General features: G+C 35.7%; 1 protein-coding gene across 1 annotated transcript in view; it reads left to right on the top strand.

Annotated features, from left to right (window-relative positions):
* Nucleotides 1-251: 251 nt before the first annotated feature.
* Nucleotides 252-24130, top strand: part of col13a1 (collagen, type XIII, alpha 1) — a 55273-nt gene continuing 31394 nt past the window's right edge. The window contains exons 1-15 of the mRNA XM_088915781.1: nt 252-302; nt 800-826; nt 1384-1410; nt 2924-2950; nt 4598-4624; nt 6441-6497; nt 7922-7987; nt 10698-10790; nt 11393-11434; nt 12047-12064; nt 14023-14058; nt 14719-14763; nt 15706-15732; nt 16573-16617; nt 21720-21764. Coding sequence (XP_088771907.1) covers nt 252-302; nt 800-826; nt 1384-1410; nt 2924-2950; nt 4598-4624; nt 6441-6497; nt 7922-7987; nt 10698-10790; nt 11393-11434; nt 12047-12064; nt 14023-14058; nt 14719-14763; nt 15706-15732; nt 16573-16617; nt 21720-21764 — 633 coding nt within the window. The remainder of the gene's footprint in view (nt 303-799; nt 827-1383; nt 1411-2923; nt 2951-4597; nt 4625-6440; nt 6498-7921; nt 7988-10697; nt 10791-11392; nt 11435-12046; nt 12065-14022; nt 14059-14718; nt 14764-15705; nt 15733-16572; nt 16618-21719; nt 21765-24130) is intronic.

Raw genomic sequence — 24130 nt, 5'->3', positions numbered from 1 at the left:
ATATTTTTCAATTTACACAAACAACTAAATATTTACCTGTAAATCACTGATATGCTAATTGACATCTTATGATTCTCTAATGACACACAACACAAAATATTAGTGGCAAAATGTACAGTATATAAAATATCCTTCAAAATATTTTTTTATTTTTTATTTTGTGGATGCTTCACTTTATTTCAGGAAGATTTGAAATAAATCATGATTTCATTATTTGAATGTTCTAGAATTGCTCAGAGTAAAGTTTGCAAATGATCACCTTGCAGGGCCAACCAGGATCGAGGGGTTTTCCAGGGTTCCCGGTAAGACATACAAGCAGATTCTTATAAGGGCTTTAACAGTGAATAACATGCAATACACGGGTAACGATAACATGGTGTCGATAATGTGTCTGAAAGTGATCTTTTCTTAATGATTAATTGTATGATTATTAACTGAAGGCAAGCATTTGTCATTTCTAGTTTTATTAATAGCAACTTCACTTTTAATAACAGTGAATTTTGGCCCCTGTAAAGTAATGTATATTGTTGCCAATTCATTTGCATTCAGTTTTCTGTAAGTTCCTTCAGACCCATTTTATGAGACAGCTTTAAAGTCGGTGAAGTGTTCTGATGCAAACAAAGCCATGTGCCGAAATATATTCCCAAATTAATTGCCTTCTGACCTTGGGTTTAATGCCATCATTGACATTTACCCGAATTTGCTTTTGAGACACCATGTTTTTACATGTAAAACAACAATTTAGATTTGTTATTTGAGTCTTAAAACTTCATAGCTTTATGTTCCTCTTTCATTTCAGGGTCCAATTGGTTTGGATGGAAAGCCAGTAAGTGTTTGAACAATCTGGTAAACGTACCTTGAATTAAGCATAAAGTACAGTAGTTCACTACTTCCAAAAAAACATTCATTATCACTACTAATTATTTGCATTATGTTATTAATTTATGTTAAGGCAGAAGCTGTCTTAAGGTAACGTCTTTTACCAAAAATAAAATAATTTTGCCTTGACTAAGAAATAATAGTTTTTTACTGCTAGAATTTTAGGGATTTTTAAAATAAACATATGTGAGCAATTGCTGATTCTGTCAGGCAGACTGTACTATGAAGAGGAGAAGATGTAGTGATGTGTTTAGTAAATCCCTTTGATTATCACAATCATTCTTGTCCAGGGAAAACTGCTGTCTGGGGAATGTATTAGTCCTCTGCTGGAGCCTGCTAGTCCAGTCATTTTATCACAAGAGCATCGGTCATTTTTACATGTTAACTTCCAGAAAAAGTGGAAACACATTTCTTTTGCTAGCAGCTAAAATAGGCTGAATGAGCATGTTCTGAGAACAACTGTCACTTCTTCAGTATTTATTATGTCCTATTCTTTGTTTTTAGGGGGAAAAGGGACTGAAAGGAGATATGGTAAGAGCCACCATCAGAAGTGAAACAGTACAAAGTACTGACAAAAAAACAAATCTTATTGTTTTTCTTTTAAAATTGTGTTTCTAAACATGAGGGCAAGCTATCAATGGTATTATGTTTGCATGACTTTAATTATTTAAATCATACTGTACTTCTGTTTGAGAAAATCAGTGTTTTGGGGATCATAATGTGCTTAGTTTTTGTCTGTCAGTGTTCAGTTTGTTTTAAAATACTGCATATGTAATGAAAGGAAGTTAGAATGTTGAATGCAGCTCTACACCTGCTAGCATTTGATCAGAATCCCTCATGGGCTACACTCACACAGCTCCACACTGTAAACAGCAGCAAACTGTTCTACACCAAAAGGCCTGATCTTCTGCTGCAAGAGAGTTCTGCACTCCCTGTAGGTTTCCAGGGAGTGATGTCACCTTCTGTAATGGGCTCTTTCAAACTAAGCCCTGTTAGATTAGCCAATTTATGTCCCCTGTCCAGCTAAGCTTGAAAAATATTAAATACAACTTTTGTTATTACTTTCTGATTAAATTCAATTCACCAGCTAAGAATTTCACGTTTAGGTTTGTAAACCTCTAAGAAAGGAAAGAAAATATGTTGAGCGGTACTTTCCACAGAGAAGTGTATGGGAACGGTTTCAGAAAGAAACAAAGTGAAGTTATGTACATCAAGGTGACATGTTTATGAGCCTGCTTCCATTTGTAAGGGGTCCCTAATGGATGGTGTTATTGAAACTCCCTGGCTTTTCAAAGTATGGATTTAGTTCTTAAAACGGCAAGAATCACACTTTCATCTGGGCCGGTGATTTACTGTTTTAGAGATCGGTTTCCTGTCTTATATGAGCTTCATCTTTTGTATTCATGTTTCATATGGAATTCAGATCTGTGGTCTTCAGAATCTGTGTTTCACAGACCCAGTTATCCATTCTGTGAGCTTTGTGTGCCTCTAAAACATGTTCCGTTTGCTAGAATGTACAGTACGTCCATAGACTCTTTTCTGAAGGCATTTCCTCAAGTGTACTGTGCTGAACTGTAGATGAACCGTATAAATGAACTCACTCTGTTTCAAACAATGGTCCCCATGACTTCAAATTATTTAATGGCCATCCTTCAGTGTAGGAAGAACAAGGATGTAGTCAAGAGTGCTGTTCTTTTTATGAGCATATTTTATTACTTTAAGTATAGGGTTTACTATGTAATATTCTTATATATAGCCAGCCCCTACCACTAGATGTCAATGTCTGGCCTATAATTTTATGATGCCTTTTTACATGTAAAAACAATGCAGTCACTGCAGAGTTCAATACGTTGTTGGTCTGAAAATCGTTCACCTCATATTAATTCAGTTACATTAATTTCCTATTTCCTTTTGTTCATTTTAAAAAGGGGTCACGGGGGCCTAAAGGAAGCCAAGTAAGTTGTTTTAGTTTTTTCTTTCTTTGATGTGTTGGATTCATGCTCTGGATGGGTTTTCAAATTCTGATGGTGTATGTTTCTTTTAGGGTGAGCCTGGTCCAAAAGGGGAAAAGGTGAGACACCTCTTAACATGTAGCAAAAGCCTTGATGCAAGAGATTTACCCTAGTAACTCCTTTCAAAGAAAGTGCCTTCAATATGTTCTCAATATAGAACACATTCTCTTTTATTTGAAAATAAGGTAATGCCGTTTAGTAGCCATTTGGAAATTAATTTGTGATACATGCTATTAGGTGTTTTTAGTATCAATAAAAACATGAACAACAACACCATGTATATTATATCATCTGTAGCTTCCACCGTATTTTTCTTGTATTGTGTTTACTTAAATTGTATTAGCACTCAAGAGACGTCATGATATCTCTGTAGCTTCTTAAAATGTCCCCAATTTTAGGGACATTTTATGTAAATAAACAGTTACAATTCCAATTAATAAGAATGGAAATGATTTTATAAGATGTGGAATATTATTGTAATTGCTTTCATTTACATTATCTTTCATAATAAATATGTATTAAATTAATTGCACTTCCATTTGAGTTGTAGTTATTTTGTTTCGAACAAAAGTCAGAGAATCATATTTGTTCTGTATGTCAGCAGCTTTTTGCCATAGGATTTTAGATACTTTTAATGAGTGGCATCTACAGAAGAGATAAATAAGGACAGTAAGTTATGAAGTTGATTGCTTTGTCAGTTGGATGTGGAAGTACTGCAAACAGTTATTTACACAAGGGGTTATGGGAGTATGGAACAAGTCACACAGCCACATTATTGAAGCTGAAACCCTGGCTTTTTTTAAAGAAAGGGCTGGATGAGATCCTTGGATCAGTTTGTTTCCAACTACAAAATTGGGTAGTTGGGCCAAATGGCTTTCTTTTGTTTCTTCTATCTAATGTTCAATTCAATTTTGAAATTTAATTAATGAGCTCTTTGTGCTAATGAGTACCATCCTTTTTAACATAACTATTCTGACACATTGCACATTGTCATCTATAAAGGTGACGTATAGACCCCTAGCCAGAAAATAGTAGTTTACAAGCTTCTGTTTTTTAAGAAAATGGTCATGTTATAAAAAGAAAGTTTGAAAACCATTACACGTGAACTGACCTACCAGAAAATCCCCAAATATTTCTAATAGCAGATCGGCCCACCTCCATTAGCCATTACAGCTGCAGCATGTCACAACATCCATTCCATTAGATGTTCGTGGATATGTGCCAGAATACGAGACCATCAACAGCTGGCTCAGATCTACATGTGGGTTGATGAGAACTCCAACAGATGTAGATCAGAACATTCAACATTTTATCAACCAACTACTACCTGTTAAGGTTTGAATTTAAATCATTACTCAGGTCTGCCTTTGGCTTCAATTAAGCTTCTGCCTTCTTGCATACTACACAGCATACTGAGGAGAATGCCTGGTCTGTGATAACTTTGCAGTTCTCAGGAGTCATGGTACATACTACACATCAAACACTGTACACCACAATAATGGGCAGACTGGATTACCCCTGTTGATCACAATTATTGTCCAGTGTTTTGGTTCAGTATTGTATGTACTGAAATAATATTAGAGTTAACTTAATGACCACAGTTATTTTATTTTAAATTTATCGTAAAATGTATTATTTATAATTTATGAACAAAAGTGTTTTGATTTAAGGATGTTTCATTCACATTCATTCTCCTTTCTTTGCAGGGAGCATGTGGAGATTACTCTCATAGGGTAAGTTAATTATTTTATTTTTAATTAAAGACTTTGATGACAGGAAAATCAAAACTGAACATCCTTATGGCATACTGTAAGAGTGTTTTGTAGGATAAAGGTGTCAGCAACTTCTTATAAGCTGTATTTCTACAAATGTGATTTCAATTGTAGACATCCTATACTGTAATGTTGGTGTGAACCACTTGTTCCAAATATTTCCCTTGATTAGATTATTTACATGTAAATATCCTCGTTGTGTACTAGTGTTCTTGAACCAAAACGTATACTGAAAGATCTGAGAACATCAAGAATGCATACTTTGGCTAGAATGTTTTCACTAAGAATAAGACAACACACCTGGTATTAAAATTCAGCATTACAGATGCCCCTTTATGGCTGGTGAGGAGGTGTTTATTGGGCTTTCTTTAGTCTACTTTTCAACAGTAGCCTGTCAGCTGTTTTCAAAAGCCTTCTCTTTGCCAGCAACTGTGTTCACTCTGACCCTTCCACTCTTATGTAAGAGAAATTCCATTTTTTAAAGCCTTGTAGTTGTTTCCCTTCAGCCCTCAGGCTCCTGTCTGTCCAGCTCTCTCTTGCATGTGCCTCACGCACTGTCACATAAATAGGCTACCCCTGTATTGTTACATAAAAACAAGGATGCTGCAAACCATCCAAATTAGATGTTACTCCATGTTATTTTTTTAAAGCCAGGTGTTCTCTATGTGATTGTTCCATTATGGAACAAAGGTAGCACACTGCAGTTTCTTCAAAAAAACATTTTTTGTTCCTTTTAGCGAGACATTTATGTTTAAATTAGCGGTTTTTTGCTTTATTAAAAAGTGTAGTGCTGCTAGTCTTTTCTCAATTACTCCCCTTTATACGTTTCACCTGAATAGTTTTCATGCATTTCTATGTGTGTTTCCATGTTGGAAAATTAAATTTATAAATACTGATCATACAAAACCTAATAGGGTAAGGAATTTCTATCTGATTTTATGGTTTTCATGAAGTTATATTTTCATGACAAAGATGCAGTCAGAAGATCTATAGATCCTTAATAAAAATAATAACTATAGTTGAATAATCTGCAGCAGATAATTAGCTGTTGGTATATGTTCTCATTGTATGATCACACCTGCCAAAGGTTTGTAATCAGGTCTGTTTCTAATTAGATCTAATACCCATTCATTTTTTCCTATACAAGACAAAAACAGTTACTTTAAATTAATAAATGTATCAATCAATACATTTTTTCCAAAACCTTTTCAGTTTGAAAGGCAAGTGTGTAACATCCAGTAACCCATATATTATACTGTAACAGCACTCTTCCATTTTGAAACCATATATTCAATTTCACACTTACCCACCCCAAACAGGAATGACTGATTATCAGTGTGCTCTAAGAATAAGCCATCTTATTGCAGGTACAAATGCCTTCATGAAGATGTTTCAGGAAATTATGCTAGTTTAATTTTGACAAATTATCCCAAGAAATAACTGAAAAAAGAAGACTTTAATAGTTACATCTTTTCAAATCCTCGATAATATTAATATGTAAGAAACAGGTTGTTCATGGATATCGCCTTCTTTCAAATAATAAGACATTGTTTTCATCCGTCTCTCATTTGTATTTTTATGTGTTGTTTTACATATTGTACCTTCTTCCTGTGTGCACTGTGCTAGATCTGTTCTGACTCATGGTGTGGCTTGAAGGCCAGGAGCCAGGCAGATCCTGGTGAGATGTGCTGTGCTCTGGTGTATGAGGACACAGGGAGTGTGTGGGATTCTGAGTGTAGAGGGAGTCACCAGCTATTGTGTGTTTAACGTTCTGTAGGAGCTCCCAGTGAAAACATTAGCTGCGCTACGCTCCAATCAGATCCTGGTCCTCAAGGTTTGTAGGTACCTGCTCTATCCAGTCCCACTGCAAAGAGAAACAGTATTCCATGACAGGGTCTGGAGTCAATCCCAAACTGCACATTGCAGTGCACAGCTACTAAATCTCAAGCTGCAATAAAGTGCCAGCAGGTGCCGTGTTCTCAGAACCTAACTATAATTAGCTTATTTCCTGCGATATGCATTCATCTGAGCTTCATCTGGGACAATCAGTAAAATCCATGATACTGCAAGTACATTTTTTAAATACCTGTCCTCGCTATTCATCCATCTTTAAATGAAAAGATTCACAAACCTACAAATATGCTAATTGAACTGCGCACCAATTTATTAAATACATATAGTAAATATAGTTCAGAGCTATGCTTGAGATGTACTGTATTCGTTGGCAAAATCGAAATATCCATACTATGCAAAAATATATCTGTAATGCATGACTGTAAAATGACATGGAGTATACACACACCTGTGCTTGAAGATGGTGCACAGGAAGTGTTATGCTTTCTCTTTGCAGCAAGACTGAAGCAAAATCAGTCTTCCCACAGCAGCATCTAGGAATGGGAGTTCATTTGCACTAATTTGTATATAGTATGTCAACCAGGTTACATTGGTACAGTATAACCCCAAAAACCTGAAGGAAAATCAAAATGATTTGTTACTCCCTATGCAAAGGATTAAATTTTAATCTTCCAATAAAAATAATACTCAAACACAGGCAGGTGGAGTGCAGGTCAGTATCTGTGCATGAAAAAGCATAAATGCCCATCACAGGATGTGAACCAAGAAACTCTCTCATGAAAAATCATCTCTAGACAATTTCAGGGATTAGGACAAATATTTGTAAACTAGTATTAAACTGTTGCCTGTTCAATGAAATATGATCATTTGATATTATGTAAGAATATGGGGAAAAAAGATTATTTAAAAATGATTTTGTGATTTAAAGCTTTATTCGGCAGTCGTCATTCTAGGATGATAATTCAAAGGGATAGTTATTCTAGATGGCCTAATCCTTGAACAGTGCTTTTTGGTAAGATATTGGTGCATCTCATGTAGTGTTATCACAATAAAATATTTATCTGATTATGTTTACATTTACCATATTACTCTTTTCTTTGGCAGCATTTAAAGATTATTACCCCTCCCTCTTACCTAGTCTGTGATTTTCTTACCATTTTTAGATGTGGCAATTTGCCCCCTCTCAAATGCACTCCCAGAGCTAGAACTGCATTGCTATTGCATTTCTCCCCTGTCCTTCTCTGCCTCTTTCAACAAAACCCTGCTATTCACTATCACTATTTCTGTTTTTCTCTCTTTCTTCCAACCCCTTTTCCCTTTCTCTTCCTCTTGCCCCTGGTGCTCTGGTGACATTGTTGCCCTGTGACTTTTACCCCTCTGGCCACCTGTGCTTTGTGACCTCAGCAGATGTTGCCTATCACCGTTCGCAACCTGCATCCAATGAGCCCTTTAATCCTAAAGCGCTTCAAGGTACATTTCTTTCTGCCCTCTCTGCTTTTCCAGGATGCCAGCTCGGAAAGTACACAATTGTAACCCTCTAGGGCACCATGCATACTTACTATCTATTGGAATACTTGGCATTTCGAAAGATTTAATCACAGTTATGACACTGAAAAGTAATATAAAAAGAAGAAAGTGCAAAGTTTTTTAAGCAAGTGCTATATATTAGGGCTTCTGAGTGGCTAATTCGGTCTAGTCCTCCAATCAGTGTACAGGCTATGCCATTACTAGACCATATGCAGTTTATCTAAGAGGCAGCACTTTACAGGCTGAGACACAACTGATTTAGATCAGCTGGAAGGTCCTTAGCTCATTACTGCTATGAAGTCTGTCTCCAACAAAACCTAGCTACAGTCTTTAGACTAATCTGTAGCCTGTAGTCTTCTGCATTCACTTTCCAGGACAGCGCTAGAGAAAGAGGTAAAAGATGTCATTATGTCTTAATGTATGTGACTCCTGAACTTATATCAAAGATTGTAGTGGTTACAATATATGGGCATTTCAAATCAATGGTGTAACAGGTAAAAAGATTGGCAATTTTGAAGTTGTATTTTTTGCTTTGCATTCTTCCATACTTTCGTTAATAATATTTATTTATTCAGTCATTTAATTTATTTATATATATATATCCAGAGTTAAACAAAACCGGATGCAAAAAACACAATGATAACCAATGGCATGGAAGCTGTTAAAATGTCATCCAAATAATACAAAGGTGTAACTTTATCCAAAAAGCATGTAATGGGTAATACCCGACATGATGTAGAGGGAGCTAACAAATTAGCAACCCTGTTTTATTGTGTGATAGCATTTATAAAGTAGATGGGGTTATAAAATGAATAAACATGAGGAAGCAGTCTGAATATGTCAACCTTATTTCCATCATGCAGGTCAGATAATAAATGAAAAGAACATTAGATTGACATAAATAAGGTTTCCATCACTAACTTGAAATTTCCATAGCATGCAAAATGAACTCTTGCCAACTGACAAAAATGACTTTTGGCACAGAATTTGTTTTTGGCTTCTGCTTCCTATTGTTTTCTACTGGTGTATTTTTTTTTGCCAGGATAAAATACCATGTTTGGAGACAATGCAACAAAGTAGACAGTACAAAATTTTCTGTTTCGTACATAGAATCTGGGCACATTCTAAGAAAGATGTGGTGTTCCATTACCACTTTAATCTTATTAATTGTACAGTAAATACAGAATTTGGAATGTAATGTACAGAAAGAAAGATCTCTCTTCTGTATTGTAATTAGACATGCAATGTGAAGATTATTTGCTTTGTGACATTGTTCAATTCAGAGGCATTTTCACACAAACACCCCACATTTTTTTAAATCAACACCTCTCAGTGACTCAAGTTTCAGAAACGGAGACCTGGACTCTTGAATTGACAAATGTAAGCCTTGCTTAACACATTTCAGTCAGAATATTTTAAGGACAACCCAGAAGAGGTTAGTGTTGATACATATTTTCTTCAGTTGAACAGCACTTACTGTAAATGCAGCTGTGCAATATTGCATACAGCTTCTTGATCTACAGTATGGTCTAATTGCCATTTTCATAGTTAGCCATCTATTTTGTGTTACTATAACAAAGTTGTTCAGAAAACTTTAAAAATAAGTAGGATATGAGTAGCTTTAAGACTGCTCATGAGTGGCACAAAAAGCTTCACTTAATGTGTTATTAATACAGTTTTCTGAACTAACAGTCAACTTCCTTTTGAGGCCCCAAAATCTGATTAATTTGTCATGTCTGAAGTTAATATTCTTTATTTTAGACGAAATTCTGCCTTTGTTCTTTGCTTGACAAGTTTCACTTTTGTTTAGTCTTTTCATTTATTTTGGTCTATTTCATTTGGGTTAGTTATTTATGACTAGAGGGTTCAGATGTGTTTATTTTCGGAAGAAACACGGCATTGTTTTAAGAGCCTTGGGAGTTGAAGGCCTCAGTATTTTCTTGGTGTGGTGATATCACTAGGAATAGAAATGAATCACCATCTTGAATCCAATGGAGTAAGAAAGGCTGTGAAACCCATATGTCTTATGATTAAAGTTCTTCAGATCTTCCTGGAAAATAAGGAATCATGAATTAATACGTTTTTAACATTTTCAAGCACTTCTTTGTGCAGACTAGAACTGAATATGAAAGCTTTTTTTCTGCTAACATTTTCATTATTTCTTGTCTTTTATAAGACTGAGATTAGTACAACTGATTTGTGTTGTATGTGCCACTGATTTTGATTAGTTCAGCTGTTTTGTTGTATGTGCCATTTTGTTGTGTGGAAGTACATTTAGAGGATGAGCCTGTCTCTGCACAGGCAACCCACTTTTTAAGCAGGAAACGTTTCATAAGCTCAATATTGTAAAAACATTATTGAAGAAATTTACAATGACAGCATGTCTTTGGTCAAAAGACATTAAAACATACAGTTTGGTAACTATATTTTAATTCTTCGTTCTAGAATTAGCAGTTAATTTACTTCTGTTAAATGTTTTTTTTTTCTCCAAACATGGTACATCAGCAACACAAACTGATCCACTACTCAAACATGGCTTTTTCTGCTAATATGGTCCTGCTTCTTCTCACTAACTTTAAACCAACCATAATTTTGTTTGATTTTTTTGTCCACCATGAGAAAGGTGGCGAGTTTCTAACATTTGGTCTCTTAGCAGGGCGACAAGGGAGAGCCAGGAATCCTGGGACCCCCTGGCCCACCTGGACCGCCTGGGGCCCCAGGACCAGAAGGTCCCAGTGGGATACCGGTAAGATCCCTGGTACCTGGGTCTGTATGAGATTATGCCTTCCAGTGGATCAATAACCTTCCTTATTGCGTCTCTCCTTGATTATTGTGCACCTCTATATTTAGCGGTTGCAGCAGTGGTACAGTGGACCAAAATGTACCAAATGTACATCCAGTGAATAAAATTTAAATGTACAATTTTAAAAAGTTAAATTTTAACAAAAGTTTTTGTGTCCTCTGACAGTTCAGTTGTTTTTCAAGAGGGTTTGTAATTTACCAAAGTGTATACAGATATATAGTATTTTAATAATGCACTATTTTAAATAGCATTCTGGTTTAATTACACCTAATCTTTTTAAGGAGTGAAATGGCTTCTTACCGTACGTCAGAATGATTAGCGAATCCTACCTTGCATCCAAACGATTACTAATGAGTGTTGAATGAAATGTTTATATAGTGTTTACAAAATATATACTCATACATGTCTGGAAATAAACTGTTTACAAACTGTTTCAGACTTGAAATGAGTCTGTTCTTAAATTATCCAAATGCTTGGAACGAACTGCACTTAAAGAAGAGTGGTTAGCAAACTCTTGTAAATGATTTTTTTTTTTTTTTATCTAGGGAAAACCTGGAGAACCAGGAAAGCCCGGAAAAGATTCTAAGGTTGGGTCTTCCTCTTAAAGGCAACCTGCAAAAAATAATTTTGTAACTGAAATACATGCACTTTAGAAATGCAAATTTCCTGAATCTTGTCTTTAAAAGATCTATAGTTCTATATTTATATTATATATATAGTTCTATAATTACCTCTCAAGTATATTTTGTAAAAAATATTAACTTTCCTTTCCTTTTTTATTGAATTTCTATTATTATATCTGTTTGGATTGTTACTTTAAGCATGAAGAAACATACTGTAAATGACAATACCTTATTGTTGTTGATTTTTGAAGAATATTAATGCAGTAGCTACATTTTGTTGCAGACCTTGACTTATTTCACAGTTGGTGTAGTGTTCTTCCCTCAAAATAATGTCTTGTCTTCTCCTTTTTAATTTACAACCTGGCACTGGACTTTGTTTCACATTTCTTGAATGTTCTTCCAAGTTCTTGCTGTCACTTTACACAGTACTTACCCGTCCTGAATCATAAATATATACTGTATATATACCCCAGTTTGTGTACAAACATTCTTGTTACTAACCTTAAATGCAGTAACACAATTCACTGTATAACAACAACTTCTACTGTAAATGACGTGACTTTTTTTTACTTCCAGAACATGCCAGGAATGAAGGTAAGAACAGTAAAACCTCACATTTTGTTTTTTGTTTCTGTAATAATGGTCCTTGCCTTATTTTTTCAATACCTGTAACTGATTATGTTATTCAGTAGGAGTCTATGTCTTGCAGGGCTAGTACTGTATACATCAAGTCTGAGTGCTTCAAATATTTTCTTATATGGGTCTGAGAATGATAGTTTAATTAATTCGAAGAAGCAGAGGCAATTAAACCAAATAAAAAAGCAGCGACCCTGAAGTAAACCATTTTTTTTTTCAATACTGGATATTAAGTAATGTAGTTGATTTGGGATTTTTGATGCAGATTTTATTAGTTTCTTCAATAAACCTCTTGTATAGTAAAGCTCTTTTTAAATCACTTTTCTCCTGTTTATGCAGGATTTCAATGCACCATGCCAGAGCCAGTAATTCTTTATACCACTTTTAGCACTCCTGACAAAGTTTGTAGGATTAATAAACCCATTTACTTTTTTGTAATAGATGGATTTCTTTTAATGACATTAGGCATTATCATAAAGATTCACAGCTTCCATGTTGTCTTATGGTATAATACCTAAGCAATGTTCATGATGAGTCCATTTAAACCACTATGAAAGTAAAATGAAACATATCAAACCTCCAATTTACATCTCAAAATAGACTAAATTTCTAGGTATGCACAGCATTATGATCTGCAATTCAGAATGAGGCAACAAAACATCTGGTGACGTGAAAAAGCCCTATTACATTGTAAAGAAGCAGGCTTGTGAATACATCTCATTTAATCCAGTAGAAATATTGCTCTTGGCTTCAAGACATTTGCCGACTAATACAGCTTACTTGTTAACTGCATGCGGATCATGTTGGATCGTTTCTGCAGTGAAATGTCTGCTGTACATCCTGTACTTGTTTGCTCATATATCACATTATATTTGTCATTACAGTGACTAGTGAGCAAGAAAGGCTCCCTCACATCACAATTCTAGCAAACTCTCGCTCTCGACCGTGGTGACATTTTTAGACTTAAATGAATTATGACAAATCTGACTTTATATATTTTTACATTTTCAGATTTTTTTATGCACAACCAGTCCATACATCTTTCTCTTATGTGATACTGTTATTCCCATGTCTTCACGGGGTTGAGTAAACATGAAGGCCTCTGTAGCTGATCAAAACCACTTTGAGGTCCTCAAATGTCTAATGTGACATTTTTTAACAAGGGCAGTTTTCTCTTACAAGAAGGAAACAGGACTCCCAATCATGCTTTTGAGTTCCGTTTACAGGTAGATTCTGCATTACTGCGCTCCTTAAGACAGACCTGCCTTTTAATCTTTAGTGTATTTATAGTAAGCTTCTCTCGTAACCTTTTCCCCTGAGGCATAAAACTGTCGATGATCTTGCTTATACAGACCGACTTTCTAATTACCTCTCAAGTATGCCCTAAGAACAGTCCAGTTGAGCATTTAATCAATTAGTAGCAATTGCTAGCAGCTGCTTTCTGTTAGACCATCTGACTACAATTTCAGACATTTAAATAGATGCAAACGTCGAGGATCATTAATGCACGGTTGCGGACAAAGCAATCAAGAATATAATTTCTCAGTCGTCATCATACATTCTAAATTGTTTGTTATTTGGATATAACATTGTGAGTTTGCTTTTACTTATTTTTATATCACTGTTCATAAAAAATGAAAAAGCACAAATTCTTCCACACTTAAGCATTCACATACACATCTGTAAAATTATGTTATGTAATTGGGCAGGATAGACTCTGGATTCACCTGATAGTCTGTATATGGCATATGTTTTAACAGAGCTTATTTGAAGAAATGTAAAGTGATTGGATGATTAGGTAAAATAATAGGCGTGCAAGATTCACACCTTGGTTTTGCATCCCATTTCTGTACAGCAATTCTTATCCATGCTTTGAGACTAAGTAGTAAAACTTTACTTACACTATTTAATTATAGGGTGAACCAGGGATTCCAGGCTTGCCAGGACAGAAGGTAGGATTATATATTTATATTACTACCAGTACTGTATTATCCAATCACATGCATTGGATCAACAAGATTCATTTAAGTGGTCACTTGCTTTGTAAATTCATTTATTTCTATGTGAATTTTATGCATTTTAGAAATGTATGGGGGCCCATTGCATATTTGTGATATGTTTATTGACAAGCAATCAGCTTAGAGTTACAGTGTTGTCCAATGTTTATCTCATCTCATCTCAACCCATTGAACTACCTGCATTTAATTTAGTGCCATAAAAGGTTTTTTACTCCTGCGCGGTGATGGTTCTGCACTTGGAAGAGAGACATTTAAAATTCCATATTAAAGAAGCGAGGAGAAACTCTATTTGGGATTATTTAACCCTATTTGTTCAGGCAAAGGCTCCTTGTTTCAAAAAGCTCAGTAGCATCAATGAGTTAAATTGATTAAAGAAGAGAGATGGGATAGGGAAAGGATATTTACTGTACAATTCTCAACTGGTGAGAAGAAATGCTTCAAGGAAGTGTAACTATACACGCAAAACAGAAGATCAAAGCTGTGGTTTGAAAAAAAAGTTGGGGTTTTGCCTCATTTAAATTTCTTTTTTTTTAAATCCCTGCAACAACTCCTTCTTCTGCATCTCTGACTTTCCTTTCATTTCTTGCTTGTCAGGGAGATGCTGGTGAGCCAGGCCCTCTAGGTCTTGAAGGTCCAAAGGTAAGATTTCTGTTTTTCCCACGTGCCCACTGAGCAAATACACACTGCAAGATCCCTAATGGTACAACCTTTTATGGTGCTTTAGACTGCATATCCTTATTTCACATGGAGGACCTGGTGCCCGACGTAGGACACAAACCCACTACCCTAAGATTAGCAGCAGAGGTAGTCTGGCCCCTTTATTTCACAAGATCCTCTGCTTATTCAGGTGTAAGAGCCCCTCATTTTTCAACTTAACCCCATCTTATGTAGGTCATTTGTTTGTCAAGCCTTGACTGTTTGTCAAGCCTTCATATCACACTCTCCATACTTGGCAAAGTGTTACATCATTAGAACAGGTCATTATGGTGCTGGTGTAAAACCTTTTTTGAAAACAGGTTTGTTGTTCCCAAAAGATTCATAACAAGTTCAAGCATTTTCCATCTGGACAATGTTAATGCTCGGCATAAGTAATGATAAGCCATGCCATTGCAGAAAAGGATTTTTAATTTGAAAAGAAACTATATCCCTGTGGAAGTAAATAAATCACCTCTGATTTCTCTTCCCTTCTATTTGATAAACAATTTGCTCTATTTAATCCATTAAAGCTTTACTCTGGATGTCATCATTACTGTGATGCTGAAGCACTGCATGGCATGCATCGTTTCCACATTAAGGCTTCTTTACTCCTAAATCACTGTAAACCCAGTAATTTTAATCTATGTTGTTAAATCAACATGTGTACCAATAAACACATGAAATATTGCAAAGTACATTTTTCATTTCCTCCTCATCGAATTTGTAGGATCTTTGAAGTTGAAAGTCTCCTCTAAAGTGGTTTCACTAATTTGCTCTGGTTTATGCATTAATAGAGCAGACCTCAACATTATATTACCTAACATTGTTACAGTAGTTCGAAAGCTCTAATGTACTGTATATCTTACTTCTTGTGTCTCTTGACAGGGATCGAAGGGAGATGAAGGTTCCAAGGTAGGGAGCTGTTTTCTACTTACAGTATGTTAGTTTAATGTATTTTAACATCTCATGCATAGCAGTGACACTAAGTTAAACATCATTAAAAAGAAAAATGTCTGGTTAATTTATTTTTTGAAAGGAATAATCCATTTTTTTGTCTTATGACCAGATGCTTTTAAAACCTAAACAAGTACAACAAGCACCACGAGTTAAACGTTCCAGCACAAGTCACAATTGTACAACTCAGTAAAAATGCTGAAATCATAATCAGAAATGATGTCTTCTCAAGGATCTTGGTATGCCTACAACATCAGTGGCTGTTCAATTGTTTTACTGAAAAAAGACAACATACATTTAACATGATCTTCTTTCATGGGTTTTTTTCAAAACAGGACTTATAACTTATAACAAACCTTTAAAATCCCTGGCCTCTCTTTTGGAAACGAGAGTGAGAAAGTTAATCCTCCTGTCTAAACCAAATGCCAGTACAGTAAAACTCAATAAAACTCTGGCCTTCCAAAGCTCCCCCTTGGCTAATTCTCATGGAATCTCCATTTCCCCTTCCCTGTTTCTTGGACCACCTAGCAAGAAAGCTGTGGTTTAACAGGACAGTTCCACCGCATCAGAATCTTTCACCTTTGAAGGCGAGCAGGGTGACAGCAGGGGTTGCTGGAAGTTTCTTTCTAGATGACCTAATCCAAACGTCTAGGTCATTGGTAATGACAGATACCATTTGTAATCTAAATTCACTCAATAAAAAAAACTGGGTTTTGTGCTTATCTTAAAGCTATTTGTCCCATCTGTCTGTTTATCTACTAAGCTTATCTACTAAACTGCTTCTGGATCCATCTGTAGGGAGATGAAGGGAAGAGAGGTCTAACAGGAGAAAAAGGAGAAAAGGTATCTCAGCAGTTATCCCTTTTAGGCTGATAGTCTCTTGATCTCACTGTTGACTTGTCTTGTTTTTCATATCAGCTTATGCATCTAGGAAATACAGTGCACATTGCTAAAGCCATGGTTTAGTTCATTCCAAACCTATTAGAACACTAATGTCATCCTGGTGACTTCCCTTTACATTTATGCAGTGATTCACCCCTTTTTTATTGCTACATTTATATAAATATTGAAACTTCAATGTTTACATGCTCTTAAACAGATGTTTTCCAGTGCCCTTCCTTAGTTATGCAGAGATACAAGTCTGAGATGTATCATAAGCTAATACTCTTGTTTGTACATACATTATCCAGATGCACATGTTGAAGAATAAGTTACAAATTGTAAAGAAATGTGTCAGAAAATAGAAAAGTATTAGTATTAACTAGTATTAACTGCTACCTTGCCTGTTACAACTTCCAGAACATAACAATATACTGTACCAGAATCGGCTAAGTGGACACCAATGATTCATTTAAACTGCATTATTATAAAGAGGATTTCTTTTAGATAAAAAGGGGCTTGCAATGTTCCATGGTCTTGTAAGCTTGATTTTTGCATGAAAGACACTATAACAATGAATGCAGTGCTAATGAGCATTTTTATTTGAATATTTGTCTTGGTATACATTAGTTTGTTTTTAATGCAATGCTCTTTAATTGACGCTGGCGTATGTTTTGGCCGTACGTATGTTTTGGCCTTTTCAAGTATATACAGTATACAAATATATACTGTACATATGTTTTGTCCTTTTCAGTGTATAACAGTGACTGTGAATTTTGATTCAGTTTTTAACTGTTGTGTAATATACTATATGCTCATAATGGAAAAGGGCTCTATTCAAACTACAAAAAACAGCAACCAAAATACTGTTGTTTCATTTTAGTCACTTATCCATATATGAATGACATTTCATGTCCATTTTAAAAGACACTTTATCAGGCATCAGTAACTCAGTATTAAGCAAAACAACATAAGAAAGTTCACAAACAAGGCATTCTGGCCCATCAGGCATGTTTGGTACTGTACATACTGTAGTAGCAAATTGATCCAAAAATCCTATCCAGTTGTTTCCCAAGAAAAGAGTTTCAACTTCAACAGCACAGCTGGATAGCCTGTTCCATACTGCCTCCTTTTCTCATTTTTCTTATATGTATATATTAAATTTCCAATTTCAGCTGTATTGTTTGAAAAACCTTGCTAAAACTTTTTACCTTACGTAAAAAATGCATTTTTTTATTATATTTCATTAAAGTCCAAGATAAACGTGAAACATGCTTTTGCAAGTCCATTCTGATGTTCATGTACTGTATGTTATCAAATTCTATAGAGTATATGGAGGCATTTTGAAAGGAAATGGTCTGTTTTTTCATTTGAGATGTTGGTCTTGGTTGGAATGACTCAACAACTGCTGGTGGGATCCCGTAATCCCCTGATAGCCTTTGATATCTGCCTATAGTCATAAATATCAAACTCTGTCAGAGGTCTTGTACCCGTGAGTGACATATCCCCATTCTCCAGTCTGCTTACAGTGATGTGCCTGGTTTGAGGGAAACTGCAACTTTTCAAATAGGTTTTCTAGTCCGATCCTGACAGCAAGGAAGGATTCGTCACATCCTTTGACTGTAACTGTCTGTTGCCATAGCAAGAAGTCTCACATCATGGGCTGAACTGCTGTATGGTTTCTCCATCAGCTCCTCATCATCAGACTGGGAAAGAAATACGCTTTAGGAGCATTAAGGCCACAGTACCTACTACCAGCAGAAATTTTCAAAGGTTTTTTTGTTTTGTTTTGTTTTTCTGAAACATTTTTTAGTTAAAGGAAAAAAAAACATTTCAGTGTAGTAACCCCAATGCTATATAAGCCAGATTCCCTGTAAGACCTTGCTTTTTGGGGAGTTTTAACAGATACTGTACAGGTCTATCCTTACTTGTTACTGTAATTTTATTTATTACCAAGTTGCTTCCACTTGGATAGTTATTTGCCAGTCTAACATTTCATCTTAAAAAGTAGATTTGAAAATGTCCACAAGGCCTGAAGGAACTAGGTTGTCCAGAACGTGACCTGGGTGTTATGATGTTTGTCCCAGTACAGTCATTTATTGCTTAAGTGAAACAGTTTTTAAACAGTTGGTAATTTATAAATCAACAAAACAAAGGATGTGCAAACAGATAAGAACATCTCCTGCTACAGGCAGAGAAAGCTGAAGACAGAGGTTAAGAATTCATAATAGGATGTACAAAAGGAAAGGTGGAAGAGGTTTGTCTGCCAAAAGCTGAAAGAAGTGTCAAGGGACTTGCACTAGCTGTGATACCCAGGGCATTCTCTTCCTGTGCTCTGCTGTATAGCACAACAGCATGAAAACCTTAGTGAAGCAGCTTCGAAAAGTGGGATTTTTACAAGTCCAAACACTGTTTGGCCTTTGATATTTTTAGCCTTGGAGCCAAATCATCTTTGTTTATCACGGAATAGTATGTCAATACATGCAGTGCAAATACATAGATTCCTTTAACTGCTGTGCTTACATTACAGTTGCCCTCCAAAATTCTAGATACAGTAGTAAGCATTTAAGCAACATTTTAACCTTGCACAGATGCAAAGCAATACTGCACATCTTACTGCCTTTGGTAATACTTTATTGCCCTCTGCTGGTGAACTTAGGAAATGGCAGTGTTAGAAAAGGTTAGAAAGTTATAAAGTTAGAAGGTTACACCTTTAGCCTTTTTCTTCCAAACACATCTTTTTTTTACCATTGAATATTACACATCTTTTTTTTACCATTGAATACCATTGGTATTTTTTTGTAATGGGAGACACAAGAAGCTGATGCTGTACCATATGAGGATGACAGCTTAAAGTCTTTCAAATGTATTGGTCTTCCTTGGTGATAAAATTAGAAAATGCCGAACAAAGAAAAAAGACTTTTAGAACAGTATGTGAAAAAAGTATTATTGTAGTATGGATAAGAAAATGATTGTTAGAAATTCCATGTATATTAAATAGCAACTGCTGAAACTATTTTTCCCGTTTAAATTTGATGACAGCAGTTTTAGGCAAATTACTGTATGCAACTTTCAGGTTTCTCAATTAGACCATTTTGTATACCTCTTATTCTGCAAGAAAACATTGCAAAAAAATCCTTTCTGTATTTTATGAGGGGATCTAGGCAGGTTGCAGCTCAAGAACATTGCTCTGTGTAAATTGTACTGATCTGCTGAAGTGTAGCTGATGTGAAAAAGGGTTCGTGTGGCAGTGAAATGAGAGCCCAGGATCTAGGGGCTCTGTTTCCTTTTCCTGTTTGTGCAAATTATTCTGCTGTAGCCAAGGCTCTGGCTTTGAAATCACTTCGATTAAACCAAAGTCATCCCTGCTCGTCTCCAGTTCGGCCTGAAAGAGGCAGTCCTTTCATCTTCCGGGAAGGGCGACACTCAATCCCTTCTGACAGGTTGGTGTGAAAGTGCCGGGGGCAGCAGCTGGGCAGGACGCAGCTTGGACTGGCGCGCTGTCAGATGGGCGCTGTTGCTCTGGCAGAGCTCGCACCTGTTTCAGTCCTCAAGCAGCGCGAGTCTGGAAATCCACTTGCTGCAAGCTCAAGCCCTCTGCCATTTGACTGGCTGCCAGAGCTGTTTCGCCCATCCATCACACAGCTCTTTGTTCAGTCTTTATGGAATCGCGTGTTTTCAGAGGCACCTTTCAATTTTTATCACTTCCTTTTCTTCCCCCGTGAACAAAAACTCATAAAAGTAAGTGGGGGGTGTGTTCCTTCTTTTTTTGCTGTTCTTTGTAGAACTCTTCATCATGCCTCAGTCTGTTGTGCTTGGAGTATTTAAGGACAAAACCACTGATTTTTATTGCCTTTTCTTTTTTTTTAAACTTTTATTTAGAGTTTCTGATCGGCTAAGAACAAATTAATTTCAGTTTTGTAGTTTTATATTAGAAATAGGTGTATTTACTAATAATTAACATGACTTTTGCCTTCTTTCCTGTTTTTCTCATCTATACCAATACTGTATAGGTCATCCTTATCTTTCAATGATTTACTGGTGAGGTTATGTTGTCAATTTGAGCCACAGTAAAGTTTTTAACTGACTAAGGAAAACAACAGCCCATTGTTATATAACACTTTAGTCTGACACAGCTATTTATAGTCTTTTCAGTAATATTTGACTTGATTTTTATTTTAAGTTCTCAAAAAGAAGTTTTTGAATTTAGGTTTGCTTCCCATTAGAAGTTTACAGAGAGCGTATAACAACAGTTCAGGAGGAATGGCGGTAACCAAGGTCATGGTCACGGTCACCTCTGCTACTCTGTCTTGTAATTCTCCATGACATCATGGCCTGAAAAGCTATAAATACCACAGTAAGCTTCTCTCTCCTGCTCACATTCGACTGTCTGCAATCCTCCTCGCCCATGTGTCCGCCTTGGCGACTGCCCTTCGGTTTGTCTCTCTGTAGAGGAGTCCCGACGTTCTCGCCCTACAGACAAGCGGTTGTTCCTCAGAGAAGCAGGGTTAAGCCAAGGTTTCTTATACCTGACACAGTAAAAAACATTCCAAAATGCCTTTTCTTATTGGGTGACGTTATTCCTCATGAACACAGAGAAATGGCAACTGATTTTATCTGTATATATGTATTACTGCAAGAAATAATTAAACATCTTAAATGATATTTGGAAATCTATTAATTCTAATAATATTAATACAAACTTTTTACCATTTAAGTAATCAGCTTGTAGTGAAAAGTGCTGAAAATGAAGAAGAAACAGCACTAAAGAGTCTAATTTTATTGTATGCCCACCTGGATCTTTCAACATTGAAAATAAAGGTCTGGGTCTCTTATTTATCCTCACCTTTTTCATTGTGCTTCAGCCATATAACGTTGGCAGCAGCAAACACACATAACAAGGCCAGAAATGATAAAGGCAAGAAGAGCACCAGTCTTGATTCTGGGCTTCATGAGGGTGCACAGTAGCATGACGTTTTGTCAGTTTCATGGTTTCACTGAGAGAGCCATAGCTATCAGCTTTGTCTTTTAATGCTAAAAATGCCGTTGTCTTTGCGCTGTTGCAGGGAGAAAGGGGAATGCCCGGGATGCCTGGGAAACAAGGAGTGAAGGTACTCTGCAAGAGTGATCCCTTTCCCTCCCACTCCTGCCCCTGAATCACCTCACCCATTACATTAACTGTGTCCTGTGTGGCCATCGGAGCCTGGTCTCACCCATAGACTGACCTGCCATTCCAAATAGAGCTGCATGGAACAGCAGTCAATTGTGAAAGGTTTATCAAGGAAGAATAGTGTTTAGAAACATCCATAATGGGCCCCCTGCAATTACAGTCAGAAATTTCATTGAAATAAAATGTTAAATGTATTATATTATTTTATTATTTTGTAATAATTTATTTTATTTTATAATTATTATTGTGGTCATATACATTCTTAATGTATTTGGCCTGTGAAACTACTGTAAGTAAAAACAGTGTTGCCTAGCATATCATTAGCAACTACAAAATTAAGAGTAGTGATGATGATAATAATAATAATAATAATAATTGCTTACACTTATATTTCGCTTTTCTGGACACTCCACTCAAAGCGCTTTACAGGTAATGGGGACTCCCCTCCACCACCACCAAGCTGCACCCCCACCTGGATGATGTGACAGCAGCCATAACCACACTGTTGAATTGATATTGTTTAATCTAAGATACAGTATCATATTTTACTTGCTTCATTTCATCCAATTCAAATATATTTCTATTGTTCTGAAAAGTTAAGCAAGTGCATTATGGTAAAATTGTTTAACTCTAAAGAGTACAATAGACGTGTCAATATTAGAGCTTAACAGTTCTGAATCTTCAGGTCATAGAAATATTGATACAGTCCAAATGGGTGAGATCAGGCTTCATCATCAAGGATCAACAGAAGTATTCCTTACAGTAAATTCCTTAATGTTCCCTCCTTGGTATTGTCTCTGACCTTCAAATCCTCTTGCAAAAGGAATTATTCCCCTTATTTCCCAGGATTCCGTAAATCATCTTCATATCCGGAAAAACTATCTAGGGCTCTATTATTTGCATTGTTCTCACAGTATAATCACAGGTGTGTTCCCTGGGCTATTCTATCTGTTACAAGCTTATTGCACTTTACATAAAGATAAGGTGTAATTTCACTAATGATAATGGCAATTATGAACATGACGCTACTCTGGTAGTACACAAGACCAAATTGATAATATTGTGGCAGTTGTTCAAATTTTACATCTGTATTATATTTATAGATTATATATTATATTTTAAATACATGTATGTTATATATCTGATTTAAATTTTTAGATTATTATCATAGGATAACCTTAGAACAATAAAAAAAGCTTTGTGAAGTGAGCCATTCCTCATAGCTGCTGTAGCAAGACTCCAATAATTTTTCTTCCAAGTACCATTTATTTAATTCATGCAAGTCCTATCCTTGTAACCTGTATAAGGATTTACTTGATTATATAATCCCTTGAAAAATTACAGAAAGCACATTTTAACTTCCTGTACATAATTTCTGCAAAGCTAATAGCTACAAACTACCAGTGATTTGTGAAATATGCTACAGTATATGTACTAGAATTAAAGTTTAAAAGAATGATATTAATTTAAGATGCATAACAGATTCCTTTTTTCCCCATTTTTATAGGATTTAGATTTTAGTGTATCTAAATAAAAATAAGAAAATATTTTTTTAATTCTATTTTTTAAATTCCATTCTGTATTGTTAAATTTATATAGATGCTTAATAGGATTATATAGTTTTTAATCATGTGCTTTATATTTCATTATAACCATCATTTTCTGTTTGTAAAAATCCAGTGCATCTTCTTTTATGATCCTTTTATGATACTGCAAGGATGGCAATGAATTACTGAAACACAGTATGCCTTTTTCCACCTTTTCAGTATCTTGAGTCATTCTCAGAGCTGCTCGCTACATCTATCTTTTGAACTCCCCTGCCCATTGGGAGTCTGTTAAAGGAAAGATGCTTGCAGGAATCCTGGCCAAACCCAGTCCTGAAGAGCCACAATCCAGCAGGTTTTAAGGACAACCCTCAAATCGACAAACTGTAAATTGTTGTATAACTTATATCAAAATGTTTGTTTTGACTTCTTAATTTGGTCTAATTAGGTTTAAGAATAAATTGACATGAAATACCAACACCATATAGCTCTCAGGGACCATAGCTGGCCAGTTCTTTCTTAACTGAATATGTTACTAAATTGATCAAAGTGCTCCAAGACTTTGCAACTTGATCATTGAAGGGGGACCTACTGTATAAGATCGTCTGGACTGTGTTTCTCCATGACCAGGGTTTGCCACCCCTGCACTAGAAAATCCAATAGAGAACAATTTAGATATAAGCACACTAAGTTATGAACTGCAAATTACACATATATGCTTACTTTAATCGCTTACTTTAATCATAAGAATTAAATAGTATAG

Source organism: Atractosteus spatula, chromosome 5 (assembly GCF_055471065.1).
Source record: "Atractosteus spatula isolate fAtrSpa1 chromosome 5, fAtrSpa1.hap1, whole genome shotgun sequence".
NCBI lineage: Eukaryota > Metazoa > Chordata > Actinopteri > Semionotiformes > Lepisosteidae > Atractosteus > Atractosteus spatula.
The sequence above is the reverse complement of the archived record's forward strand: the minus strand, read 5'-3'. Positions and strand labels throughout refer to the sequence as shown.